Source organism: Zeus faber (genome assembly GCF_960531495.2).
Source record: "Zeus faber genome assembly, chromosome: 14".
In the NCBI taxonomy this organism is placed as follows: Eukaryota; Metazoa; Chordata; class Actinopteri; order Zeiformes; family Zeidae; genus Zeus; species Zeus faber.
This window is the reverse complement of record NC_137200.1, coordinates 20,435,930-20,449,654: the sequence shown is the minus strand read 5'-3', so window position 1 is coordinate 20,449,654 and position 13,725 is coordinate 20,435,930. Positions and strand designations below refer to the sequence as shown.

At 46.6% G+C, this 13,725-nt stretch overlaps 1 protein-coding gene across 2 annotated transcripts in view; it reads left to right on the top strand.

Annotated features, from left to right (window-relative positions):
* ltn1 (listerin E3 ubiquitin protein ligase 1) overlaps positions 1 to 12,824 on the top strand; it is a 30,520-nt gene extending 17,696 nt beyond the window's left edge. Inside the window, exons 19-32 of one of the 2 annotated variants that reach the window (XM_080013357.1) lie at positions 757 to 910; positions 1,199 to 1,312; positions 1,954 to 2,081; positions 2,171 to 2,306; positions 2,987 to 3,131; positions 3,785 to 3,998; positions 5,612 to 5,849; positions 6,287 to 6,364; positions 6,487 to 6,673; positions 7,714 to 7,867; positions 7,989 to 8,209; positions 10,702 to 10,896; positions 11,519 to 11,686; positions 12,143 to 12,824. In XM_080013357.1, coding sequence (XP_079869483.1) covers positions 757 to 910; positions 1,199 to 1,312; positions 1,954 to 2,081; positions 2,171 to 2,306; positions 2,987 to 3,131; positions 3,785 to 3,998; positions 5,612 to 5,849; positions 6,287 to 6,364; positions 6,487 to 6,673; positions 7,714 to 7,867; positions 7,989 to 8,209; positions 10,702 to 10,896; positions 11,519 to 11,686; positions 12,143 to 12,205 — 2,195 coding nt within the window. In that variant the 3' untranslated portion in view covers positions 12,206 to 12,824. The remainder of the gene's footprint in view (positions 1 to 756; positions 911 to 1,198; positions 1,313 to 1,953; positions 2,082 to 2,170; positions 2,307 to 2,986; positions 3,132 to 3,784; positions 3,999 to 5,611; positions 5,850 to 6,286; positions 6,365 to 6,486; positions 6,674 to 7,713; positions 7,868 to 7,988; positions 8,210 to 10,701; positions 10,897 to 11,518; positions 11,687 to 12,142) is intronic. The other variant, XM_080013358.1, reaches the window with a different exon arrangement.
* The last annotated feature ends 901 nt before the right edge of the window (positions 12,825 to 13,725 follow it).

Below are 13,725 nucleotides of genomic sequence, written 5' to 3'. Positions count from 1 at the left end.
AAGCGCTGTCGGCAAATGCCGGTCACAGGTTCTATTTGAAGCCCTTCTATTTATCAGATTCAAGAGGTTTATTCATCACATACATATACATACTTTCATACATATATGCAGTGAAATGTAATGCAACGCACCCGGTGATAACACACAATATGTCCTAGGAAAAAATTTATTTCTAAAAGACCAACTAACTGACTCCTAAAACGTAATACAGTAAGTCAAATACTTATAGAATAAAAATATATAGAATAAAATAAAATGAAATAAAATGGAATAGAGGAGGGAATATGAGGGAATAGAGGGAATATGCTTATGTATATGGAATAGGCAATTATGTATATACAGATATGTGCAGGTAGTGTTGTTTAACCGTTCTTAACAACATTGTACATTGATTATTAAAATGAAGAGATGAGGAAGTGTCATGAATTGACAACAGTTTATTTATCGACAGGAAACATGTGCAACATGTTCCACTCGCTTTCTTCAGCATGAGACGCAAAGCTTTGGATTGAGACGCAAGGCGACAGCTCTGAGCACCGGCGTAAACGCGCCCAACTTGTCCTCGATGCGGTTTGAGACCCGGTCGCTCAGGCCACATTCGGAGGTTGTCCGGGCCACACGTGGCCGCATCCTTTTAGCATTTTAAACGCAAACGAGAGGGAGGCCGACTGACTACCCGCCCCCCGTGTAGATTTTGTATCGCCCTCACCATCGCGAGAGACCAATTTGGCGCCGTTGTGTGTCTGTTCCGTCCAGTGTCTGAGCTGCTGTACGCGGTGCAGTGGTGTCGGGAGATGGAGGGCACCCCCGCCGCGGCGTCGGCCCACCACGGCCTGCTGGCCGACTGGGGCCTGAGCGGCCTCCACAGCCTGGTTCCAATCACAGACCTGTTGGAGACTCTCTACGCGAGGTGAGCTTTAATCCAACCCGTTTGGCCCCAGGAGAATTTCATCCCGGCTAGATAATACGTCTGCGGCTGTAAAAATGAAGCCGAGACCGACTCGGCGCTGGCGACAGTGGATTAACACACTCTCCGGTGTGTATGAATCGATCAATACATCAATTCACTTTTTTTTTTTTTTTCGCGAAGAAACGCAGCGGTACTGTACAATCTTGAGGTGATCTTTTTCTGGGTATTAGACCCTCACTGTTTCTATTATCTGATTTGTATCGTTACTGTATGTCTCTCCTCTCTTAGGTCAGTGGAAGATGGGGGCTTATGGTCTTTAACTCTGGAGAGCTACATCCAGACAAACAACCTGGCGGCCACGGGTGGCGCCGCCGTCAGGAAGCTTTATGGCAGCGCGGACCGGTCAGTGGCGAAATTTTTTTTCCAGAGAGAAATGCTACCAGGTTGCGTTCTTAACGATGAATTAACACGCCGCTCTGTTGAGCACTCTATTCCGATTTGTCGAAAGTGAGCGTCAGTGGTCAGTTATTTCTGCCTAGTGATGCAGATCTATGATGATGTTCACAGTAAAGTACTTAGTATTTTTTGAGCTTATTGTGTGTAATCACCGGGTGCCATGACATTTCACTGTATATATGTATGACCGTATGTATATGTATGTGACAAATAACCTCTTGAATCTTGAACATGAGAATCTTGAACATAGTTGCTCTTGCTCACACTTGCGTGTGGCGCCGTCTGTGGCACTACATATGAACTACAAGGGAAGACTCCAGGAGATGAACGTTTCAAGATTCAAGATTTTTTATTTGTCACATACATATAAAAAAAATCTTGAATCGTCGATATTGATATCGATTGATATCGATATCAATCGATATTGACGTCGACGTCAATATCAAAACAACCAACCGGGGGCCATTTAATGAGCGGGATCGTTTGGCGATAACGACAGGATGGCTGTACATTAGCGTTTCCATATCGACCAAGAGTCCTTTCTCAGTGGTTTACGTGAAACATCACTTCTCCGCCCGTCTCGCCAGCCTGTTCCCGGTGTCGCAGAGCCGACTGAGCACGCTCCAGGTGCTCTGCCCCGTCATGGCCGGCGACGAAAGAGAGACCCTCGCCGCCCTCGCCACCGCCGGTATCGTCAACTGGTCGGAGAATGACGGTGAGAACGCGGGAGCACACAGGACGGACCTACAGGTGCACGTTGTTCACATAAAGGAGCAATTCATCATCCCGGCCTGTGTGTCCCAGATGTGTGCGGGTGTCTGGCCGTGCTGCGGTGCTGTCTGAGGGCGGACACGCCGGTGCAGGAGGAGGTCCTCCGGGCTGTGCTGTGCACCATGATGGAGTGGAGGAGCAGCAAGGAGGACTGGTTCCTCTTCAGCAGGTTGTGTGTGTGTGTGTGTGTGTGTGCGCGTGTGTGTGTGCGTGTGCGTGCGTGTCCGTGTGTGTGCGTGCGTGCGTGCATGCGCGTGCGTGCGTGCGCGTGCGTGCGCAACACTAGTTCATTGTGGTGAACCGTTGTTGAGTTTAAAGTTTGTTGATCGGGACCGCACCGGTGACAAATTGAGTTTTAGCCCCGTTTACTAGTCAGCGCGCACACATTGTACATTACCCCTGAAGCTTTTTGGTTTGACTTCCAATACGGTGAGAAACCTACTTTAAAATGATCTCCCGGCCCTGCTTCCGAATATGGTAAAATTTTCTGGTCAAGGTCACTGAATTTAGCCAGATTTTGTAGTTGTTAAAAGCACCGGAGATTCCGCCTTTTCAAATGCAATTCCCAAATACAAAATGCACAACAGTGTGAAGTAACTGACTCAAAATAGGCGTCACCGTAGTTGTTGGCCGACCAGGAGATCATTTTAAGGACGGTTTCTCATCGTATTGCTTGAATTTTCCAAAACCGAGACAGAAAAGAGACAGAGAGACAGAGAGAGAGAGAGAAAAATCTCAAAATGTGAGCTCTCTGGGCTAAAACTCAATTTGACACCTGAGCGCTCCTTGCAGGCAACGCACGTCTTCCCAGCGACACACATGTATTGAGTGAAGTAATGTCCCTTCCAGTGACCTGTCCAAAGCCTCTGCCGCCCAGCTACTGCTTCCTGTGGAGATGATGCGTTTCCTGTCCTGGCTTGTCACCAATCATCCCACAGTCCCCGGAGGCGGTCAGTGGGACTTCCTGCTCTGCTCGATGCTGGCCTGGCTTGAAGTAAGACACACGTTGAGAATATTTATTGGGTAATAAGTCGGGCCCGGGTGATGAAATCAAAGATCCTAACATTTTTCGGTGATATTTTCGAGACGACTTTTGGTGTTTTCATGACATATTTATTCACAAGGCATGTTGGAGGAGCAATGATTGGTAATGTAGATATGATCACCAAGCGGGTGGAGACGTGGATTTGAACAGTCCGTGAAGTTCCAAAAATGTCATTAAAGACAAAATTTAACAATATCACCGATGTTCATCTCACATATCCATCAAAATATCCACATTATAACCATATACTGTATATTACCCACCCCTAGTCGATAAGAAAATTGTTGTTTGAAAACAAAATAGAACACACAGACACACACACAGACACACACACAGACCCATGTGAGTAGGGGGAGAACATGCAAATTCCACACAGATAGAACCCGGAACCTTCTTGCTGTCAGGCAGCATTGCCTAAAATAGTCCTTAATAGGTCTTAAGAGGGGGAGATTTCTGTGACGTGTTACCTTTTTGCCTTCCTGTCCCTTTTAGGTACGCCCGTGGATGTGAGAAACCCGTAACACAAATATATATGCTGTGACGTTAGCGCGCTACGCTGACGTTTGACACATTCTTTTCTGCGGCTCTCCCTCCCCGCGCAGGCTGCCAGCGAGAACGTGAGCGGACTGTGGAACCCCTGGGTGCAGCTGTTTGTCTGCGAGAACGCCACGCTGATCCTGAAACTCAACCACTTCTTCGCCTCACCCCCCCCGGGCGTACCTGACAAGCTGCCCACCGAGTTGATTGGCGAATGGACAGACTTCTTTGTAGAGGGGATCTATGGCCTGCTGCTGCCCCTGCCTGTCAAAATCACAGGTGTGTGTGTGTGTGTGTGTGTGTGTGTGTGTGTGTGTGTGTGTGCGTGTGCGTGTGCGTGCGTGTGCGTGCGCGTGCGTGTGCGCGCCCGCGCGCTGGACATACACTGAAGTTATCAAGTTGATATGCTTTAGGCCATGGACCCCATTTCATAAGGTTTTGTCCCTGGGACCCCAAATCTGAGAAGGTTTTTATTGTTACATAACGTCGTAGTGGTTTATTGAATAATCGAAAGTAGATTAGTCCAAACGTCCACACCCATCTTTTACTGGGAGATGACAATGAAACTAGGATCAAAACAGTCAGCACCGTACTTCGCTTTAATGGTGCGGAACGGCCAGCAATTATTTTGCTGGGAACCCCTTGGAACCTCTTGAAGGACCCCTGGGGGTCCCTCCCCGGGATCCCACTTTTACCCCTTTTCCACCAAGGCATTCTGAGGGCCGGTTCAAAGCCGGTGCCCAATCTGGAATCAGTTCTTCGCGTTTTGACAGCAAAGGAGCCAGATCCGGAACCGGTAAACTGGTTTCAGAGCGGCACCTCTTCCAAGCTGGAAAAGAACCAAGAGCCGCTGACGTCAGGGGCCGGGGGGGGGGGGCAAGCAAGCCCGACCAAAACTTTGTGACCCCCATTTCTTTTATTTTTTATTTTTAGTTTATTTTATTTTTTTTTTTTTATTAATATTTTTTTTAACCACATCAGCGGTACAGCATTCATGGACATAAAATCTAGTCTGTGGAGTAATCAAGTGGGCAGATCAGGTGGACATTGTAAAATATCATATTTTATTGAGTTGGGGCGCACTTTTTCCTTTTAAGTATGCGAACGCCCAAGCTGCGAGCCCGCAGGGGAGGGAGATACGGGCTCTGCGGACCGCCGTAGTTCAAGCCCGCTCCGCCCCCGGATTTCAACATACCCTACCAAATGATGTGGCTCTCGGAGCCGCTTTTCCCGTGGAACACCAAGTTGCTTCTTAGAAGGTCGGCAAGCCCAGCCCAGAACTAGCACAAGGTTAGCGTTGGTGGAAAAGGGGTTCCGGAAAACCTCTGGTCTAGAGCAGTGATTCCCAACCTAGGGTGCCTGACCTGCACAGGGGGCCACCCAAGATCACAAGGGGCATTTCCTAATTGTTAAAAAAATTCAAACAAAAATCTAATCGAAAGTGTAACAGAATCCATGACCAAATGCTATAATGTATTGTCTGTGCATGTTATTGTTGTGGTTGTGGAATGCTGGCTGTATAGTGTATAGTGCGCTTATAGTGTTGTTCCCCAAAATAAAGAGTGAAGGAAATGCAAGTTGCAACATTACATACAGGCGTGTTCAACCGACAACTTGAAGGGCAAAAACCCAAATTAATGAGTGGAGAAACATAATGAATGAAGGTGCATCACCATGGTGGACCGACCACCATTACCAAAACATCAAATAAGGGAATATCTTTTGGGAGAATGGTCACCAAGACACTTTGTTGTTTTTTCCTTTAATTTGTCATCCTTGTGACAAAGTGACCTCATTGGGATCACTTTGTGGCAGTCGTGTTGGGTCGACTTGTGTCATCGGCCCGGGGTCATGTGACTTCCTGTCGTCATCCCTCATTTCCTCTGATGCAGACGCCTTCGCCGAACCGGAGGACCCCCTCTTCCCCACGGCCGTGCTTCGGGCCGTCGGCGCGGCGCTGACGCACGTGCCCGTGCAGCAGCTCAGCCAGAACTCCCTGCCGGCCCGGTTCGTCGCCGACGAGAAGTCCGACCTCCCCGAGGCCCTGCAGACGCTCCTCAACACGCTCTGCCCACTCCTGCTGTTCAAGTCCAGGCCGCCGCAGATCACCGTCTACCACCTCCTGGATAAGTATGTACGACCGTGCGGTCATGAAAGTGAGGCTTTTCACAAATCCAGAATCCCACAGTAAAGCGCTCTCTCGGTATATGTTCTGAGTCGTTTAACTTCTCCCGCCTTCGCATTTAAAAATTAAAGTCCACCGGGATATTTGTTTTTTCCCCCCTCCACTTTTTTTTTTTTTTTTTTTATTCCTTACTGCAATTTCTGCGGCAAATTGTTTTCCTTTCTTTGAGGCTGTGCAAATAATTTGAGAATAAAACCATTCAGGTCAGTCAACAGTGTCAGTCAGCTTGCGATATCGCACTCTAACCCATATAAAGATAAGACAAAAGTATTGCTCGAATTTGGGAAGTTGTGGTGTTGCCTGCCTTGGGGAGCTCTCCATGGGGCCCTTTCCATCCGGGTTTATATGACTAGTTTCCTAATGAGTCAATTGCATCCCACAGGGTGATGCCCCAGCTGCCGGAGTTTTACGGAGAAGAGGAAAACGGCAAGTCTGAAGACGACTCGGAGGAGCCCAGCCTGTACGTTTCACGCATGTTTTTTTTGTCCCGGAAATGTCCCGTCTGACCAGTTTTGGGCTTAGAAAGGCGATGAATTTAGGTTTCCAGTCTATAAATTTCTATATGTGTACCGGCGTGTCCAGGTCGCCGCCGGCGCCCCTGATGTCCGCCCTGTCGGCCGGCGAGGCGCTGTGCGAGAGCATCCTGACCGGGGTCCAGGTGGGAGAGTTTGCCGTGGTGCAGCCGCTCAGCGCCGAGTACTCATGCATCATGGGATACCTGCTGGCCTGGAAGCTGCTGCTGACCTTCTTCAAATCCTCACCCTCGCACGTGAGTCTGCCCGGCTCCCACCCCCGGGCTCCCGAGTGGCCCTTCCGGGGTCTGTCGCACCGTTTTTACGTCCCAGACGTCCTGCTTGACGAATGTTCCTCTTTTTGTGCTGTTGTGATCAAATTGGGGCCAGTACAGCTTATTTTATACTTCACAGATAAATAAGAATATCTCTTCAATGCACGATCAAAACTAGTGTTAAAACACTCGGAGTCAAAGTGCAGATAAACACTTTTATTTAAAAATATATATATATTTATTTAATCGCAGGCTTTGTGATTTGGAAATTGGTTTCTGTTAAATTGCGATGTCTGTTTGAATTTGATTAATGGTTCAGCCCTACCCATTACCCTGTGTGCGTGTCAAGTGACCCCAAGGTAGAGAATGTGCAGCTTAGGCACTTAATTTACAGTATGTATTTTTTTTTGTTTTTGTTTTTTTGTTTTTTTTAACCAGGTTACCGTTAAAATAGATTGGAAAATCTCTTTAAGAAGAGACCAGGCCAAGCGAGCAGCGGGACAATGTTATCGAATGCGTAATAACGCACAAAAGGAAGGGCAGTACCATATAAAACAACATTTACACCTTGAAATAAGCGGGAAATCTAGGAGGTGAAACAATTGCAAACATCCGCTTCGTTACCCAGAGTTTGAACCCTCTCTTTGAACCCGTCCCGAGAGACAAACCGCGGAAGTTTCAGGTTGTTTTGAAGCTCGTTCCAAGCCGACGGGCCAGAGAGCCGAAAATATTTTATTTATTTATTTTTCCAAACTCAGTTCTTACCTTCTGAAAAAAATGCAGCTCTTTGACCGTAGGCCGTAGATGTGTGATGTTGTGTTACCTTCGGACAAAGCGGCTACGTCGGTAGTTTTGGGAGTCGACCTAATTCGGCCCTGTAAATACAAGCGTCAGTGGTTTGGCCTCGTCACCGCTGATCAGTACGCCGCGCCGCCTCCAGAGACGCATGTGCGCGCGCCGGCGTTCCTGGCTCCCACGGATATGGGAACAGAAGTCACCGCCTCTCCTGTGTTCGTCTCCAGCTGCGTGTCCAGTACTCCCAGTATCTGAAAAGAAGCCACAGCCTCCACAAGCTGCTGCTGCACCTCTTTCGGATGATGCCCGAGAACCCCGTCCACCCGGAGAGCAAGGAGGCCAGGACGTTCTTCTCGGAGAGCCTCTCCCTGGCCGTGGACAGTAAGTGCCGATGAACCCACGGGCGCACCCGACGGACCCACGGGCACCTTTCGAAAGCGCGCACATAAACCGAAGCCGTGTTGTCCCCGTCCCCCCCCCCCCCCCCCCCCCCCATCCACAGAGACAGAGGGTGTGCAGTGGGAGCTCCCCCACCTGGCCTGCAGTGTGTACTACAGCGCGGTGCAGGACCTGCCCGCCATGGTGCGGCTGTGGTGGAACAGCCAGGAGAAGAGGGTGTGCACGACCGTGGAGAAGTTCACCACCAAGTATGTCAGCCCGGTGCTCTCGGCCCAAGAGATCGCTCTGGTCCATTCCAGCACTCAGACCTTCGACAGCATGACAGTAAGTTGGACTATATATACTGTATACTGTATATGTAAGGCTGTGCCCGACTCAGAATTTGGTCAGTCGAATCGGATTTGGCTGTTCAATGCCAATGTTGGACTATTTGCCGGTGGGCGGGGATGGTGGTGGACAACTGATCGCTCGTGCCTTGGGTTGGGTGCCGGACAACCGGGTATCAGACACGCCCCGGGGCTGAATTATTAAAGACTGTAATATCGATAATCTCCGCAGTTACCGGTAATATAAAAGGTACTGGAGAAATTAAGAAAATTGATTTTCTATTTATTTAGGCTACATAGCCTGTTTCTAACTTGCAGTAAGATTAAGATCTAAGTCTCAGAAGCATTTTCGCTATTATCAGAAGAGACATCTCTCCTCTCTCCTGCTCCATCGCCCGAATGGAAGCATGCCTGAGAGGGGCGGGGCCGGCTCCCTGTCGTGACGATGGCGGGGCGAGTGCAGACTGCCGTTAAAATGTTAACGACACCCATCCCTACGCCTGCCCCGTCCCTCCAAATAAAACGACTAAAACAATGTTTTCACTTGTTTCATTTGGAGGAACGGGGCGGCGGCGACCAGGCGGCACGCGGAGCTGTGCTTGCGTCCGTGTCCGACGCGGAACATTCCCACACACAAAATATATATTTCTGATTCCCTCTTATTTATAATTCCTCAGTAAATGTCATCCCTGTGCATTTTGTAAACTTCTATCTGTTTCATCCTGCTATTGTAATGCGCACTGACTAAACAAAAAAAGAAAAGAAAGAAAACGACTCGAACTGAAGAATCTCAGTCGACTGAGTTTCCGAATGATGATTCCACTCGTTGACTTTCAGAGGTCATACATATGTGTATATTTATCTATGTATTTATCTATATATTTATTTATATATTGTTATAAGACTAGGTATCTCCTGGGATTTTGGTAATCATAAACATTCCAGTGAAGTCATGCAGTTTTCTAAACTTCATAGACCGTTCTAGCTGCGCCGATCTACGGTCATAATATCCATATCACTAATTCTCATATAGTTTGTCATGTACTTCTATCTCCTGAAAGCACCAATGGTCATCCCCAAAATATTCGTCCAATTATCGTAATGGATGTATCTGGTCAGAAATATTGCGGTATTTGATTTTAGTCGGTATCGCCAGCCCTACTTGCAATTCTAAGTCATTTTGCCATAGTCGGTGTGAATAATTGTGATTGACCCCCAACATATCCTCAAATATCTATATCGAGGTATTCGCCCAAAAGATATTGCTGATGTTTGATTTTTGATCAGTGTGGCCCTGCGTGGGTTTGTGTGTTGGCGTGTGCACTTCCGCTCTTCTCCTCCTTGGAACGCAGGCTTTACGATACTTGTGCTCCACTAAAACGGCCACACTTCACACTTTACAGCGTTTTCCTCCTTTGTCTGTGAGCATTTCCCAGACTTGTCATCCAGGTCTTAAAACCTCATTTCCCCACATAAAGTAAAGCCATAATGTCTGAAAAGGCCGTTCAACACCTCCATGCAACGTTTATGAGGCCTTGAAAACGCTGGGTAGATGGGTCGTGCGTCTGGATTTGTATAGGATGAAACAAAAGCCGTCTGTTCACTTTGTGCTGCTTCTGTCTACAGTCTCCTACGTTGACATTTGGCGCTTCTGCTTTTTATTTATTTAGATATTTTTGTCCAAAATGAGATTAACACATTTATGTTCAAGTTGTTTTCTATCTCCTAACGGATTTTCAAAACGGAGTTTGATTTTATTAGTTGCGCTGACGCCGCCTCAAATACACGAAGAAGAAGAGCTGACGCCACTTCTGTCAGCAATTTTTTCAAGCAACGACAACAACAAAGAAATAAACACCTGACGCAACAAATTTCACTTCTCTGTGAAATCGTCATCGTGTTGTTGTTATTATTATTTATTATTATTATTACTATACATTATTATTATTATTATTATTATTATTATTATTATTATTTTGGGAAGAGGTCGGCAGACGCTCTCAATTATATCGCCGAATACCGCTGCTCCCAGGAAACGGCAACTCCCAGAATGCAAATGGCTGGGAGGTCCTCACCAATTGCATTCTGGGAGTAGTTGTCCCCCGGTGACTCATTGTTTCTAAATGTGTATTTTGTGCAGAAGTCTGGAAATGTTCCTCAAACTGTAAACGCCTGATTTCTCAGAACTTTATTTTTCCAAAAACCTTAATCTGTAATAAGTCGTAGTTTACATTTTAATTTGCTTGTTGCAGGTTGTCAGCACGTTGCACTTTCCCGTTTTTTTTATTTTTTATTATTTATCTATTTATTTATTTATTTTTCTCACAGCAGACCTGGTCTAATTTCTTCCCGCAGCAAAAAATAAATGTCTTAGTAACCACTGCATCTTTTTTTTAGACAGATAGCTGTTGATTTGGTAGCAGTTAGCTACGTGGTGCTTTGTTTTCACTATTTGTGTTTTCTAAAAAAAATTAAAAATAAACCCAAAAGGTGAAGGCCCGTTTGGCGGCGCGGGAGGTGATCGCCACCTATTCCGTGGACGACATCTTCATCGAGCTGATGATTCAGCTGCCGCAGAACCACCCGCTGGGCTCCATCACGGTGGAGAGCGGGAAGAGGGTGGGCGTGGCCGTGCAGCAGTGGAGGAACTGGATGCTGCAGCTCAGCACCTACCTGACGCACCAGGTACCGCCCCGCGCTCCGGGGTCCTCACTCCAACACGAACGCTTGTTCCAGTTTTATTTATCCGTGTACTTCTCCTCGCCAAAATGGATGGCGACGTTCCTGGTCCGTCGCATTTCCAACACGGCCGCGATGATCGCGCTTCATCTCAGCTATTTGCCAAAAGTTAAAAAGAAAATTGGCGGACCCCCTGCAGTGCCTTGGGTTCAAGACCACTGCTTTAAACTACGTATAAGTCATCCAAACCTAGTAATGATAGTCCTAGCTTTACTAGGTTAAAGTAGATGTTTAACACAAGTTTTTTTAATTTTATTTTCTTTAAATAAATGTCCCTGTGTTTTATTAATTCTGGCAATTGAGCACCTCATGCTACACCACGTTTTCTCCACCTCGATGAAATGTAAAACATCCCTAAGCCACGGAGTGTGGGAGGCGGAGCGGGGGGATCTCCACCTCAGAGTGGTGAAGGCTCTACGTCGGCTTTACGTTTTGGTAAAGGTGTGTGTGTGTGTGTGTGTGTGTGTGTGTGTGTGTGTGTGTGTGTGTGTGTGTGTGTGTGTGTGTGTGTGTGTGTGTGTGTGTGTGTGTGTGTGTGTGTGTGTGTGTGTGTGTGTGTCGCCCGCAGAACGGCAGCATCATGGAGGGTCTGGCTCTGTGGAAGAACAACGTGGACAAGCGCTTTGAGGGCGTGGAGGACTGCATGATCTGCTTCTCCGTCATCCACGGCTCCAACTACTCCCTGCCCAAAAAGGCGTGTCGCACCTGCAAGAAGAAGTTCCACGCCGCGTGTCTGGTGAGGCTGATGACACACACTCTTCACAACTACATCATATAACAATAGCCATGTTTTGTAACAACCTATTCCATAATGTACTAAAGTTTGCCGCCTGATATAAAATGAAAAGCACTTTTGCTTGTTGTGTTCTTACACAATGCCTCAAATTATGACATTCGTAATGAAACTTTTTTTTTATCTTCTCAATTTAATATTTTGCATATATATATATCTCAACAGCTCACATCAAATCAGCAGCAAAATAATAATTAAGCATTACGATAAAATGTAAAAAAAGAAAATTGCAATATATGGAAAGAATTGCAGCACATACAATAAAGTTTTACTGCCACAATAAAAAAAATAAAATAAAATTCCACGGTAAACAAACTCACATTCAGGTGGTTGTGCAAATGTTTTTATTTTTTTTTATTTTGAGTTAATTCTCCTCTTGTGTCCCTGTCCTCCCAACAGTACAAGTGGTTCACTTCCAGCCACAAGTCGACCTGTCCACTGTGCAGAGAAACCTTCTTCTAACCCCCCACCACCCACAATGCATTGCCTTTTTTTCTTAAACGACATCCGCGAAGGATCCAGAGCCCGGGATCGGCCGCCAGGAGGGATTCCCTGTGGAAAGTTTGGATTGATTACGAGTCTCAGTTCAGGTTGAACTCCACCCCTGTCGCACCTGTTAGAACTGCCTCCAGATATCGTTTGTTTTATGCACCGACCTTAAGGCATTAAAAGAACAACACAACGAAGACGAGGGTTGATTTTAAGTCTCGCTTCGTCGTCCGTGTGAACGATTTGGAATTGTTTTTTAATCTTTTATTCATACGTCACACATTTTGAACCCGCGTACAGTAGCCGCGTCGGGGTTGCGTTCCAGAATGATTCGCTGGGAAACGGGGGGGCTTCCAGTATTGCTTTGCGACGTGCCGCATCCGGTTTCTCAAATACCTCCTAATATTTAGGAGTGTTGTGACGTGAACCTCGTGCCACGCCATCGTATGCGTAATACCTAAGCGTTTGATGCTGTTGAAACGAAACGCGCGCCGTCTATTTCAACAGCGTTCCAATGTTCGGAAAATGAGAATGCTCATAACAGCCTTTCTGTTTGTCGTTGCTCTGTATGTGCCCGAAAATGATATTAAAATCAGGATGTTTACAAACTTTTTGTCAAAATGCCCATCTAGGCTGAAGGAAACTTTTTTTTTGTTTCTCTCTTTTGTCAGCATCACAATTGTCGACGATAAAAATCCAAAATGTTGAGCATTTGAGGGGTCATTGAAATGTCACTCCTGCCGCTCTCCTTCTTCGTCTCCTCAATATCTCATTGCGGAGCTTTGAGGCTTAACCTTCAGCCCCAAAGGACTGACTCCCACTGTGGCTCTCTGTGCTTGGATTAGATGAACTCACCATTAATGTCATATCTCATTAATATGAGATGAAGCCGCAAAAAAAAAAAAAGAAACCTTACTCAAAAGTGATGGGTTTATATGAACCGACCGTGGTTTGGCGCAGAGCTTTAGATTTTCCCCATTAACCAGGGCCTCCGTTCAGTTTTATAGTCTCTCCGTGGAAACTTTTACTGTACTAGGTTCTAAGAAACGACTGTAATTACTGTAGCCTCAGCCGGCGACGCCTGGCACCCGTGCCCCGCACTCATTCATCTCGGGTCCTGCTCAGTTTGAATAATTTATCTACGTAATGGAGCCTTTGCTCTCATCCCGGTTTGCTCCTGTGGAATTAATCATGACAGATTAAACACGATCAATGATTTGATCCCCATTAATGCGGTTCACCGGTGTGTCCGTGTGCGCCTTATGTCTATTCACCGCCGTTCAAAGGTAATCAATATGCATGTAGGTTATATCCATCATCTATCCTTGACCCTTTTTAATATAGATTTGTTCCCCCGGCATAAACATGTACAGAATCCTTCAGAAAAGGTTTCACGTTTGTGTTATTTGCAGACACTTAGTGCAGTTCCGGTGGAGTTTAATTGCTCATGTCTGCAAAAGAAATAGTCGTTTTTGAAGAAGAAAAATACTGTA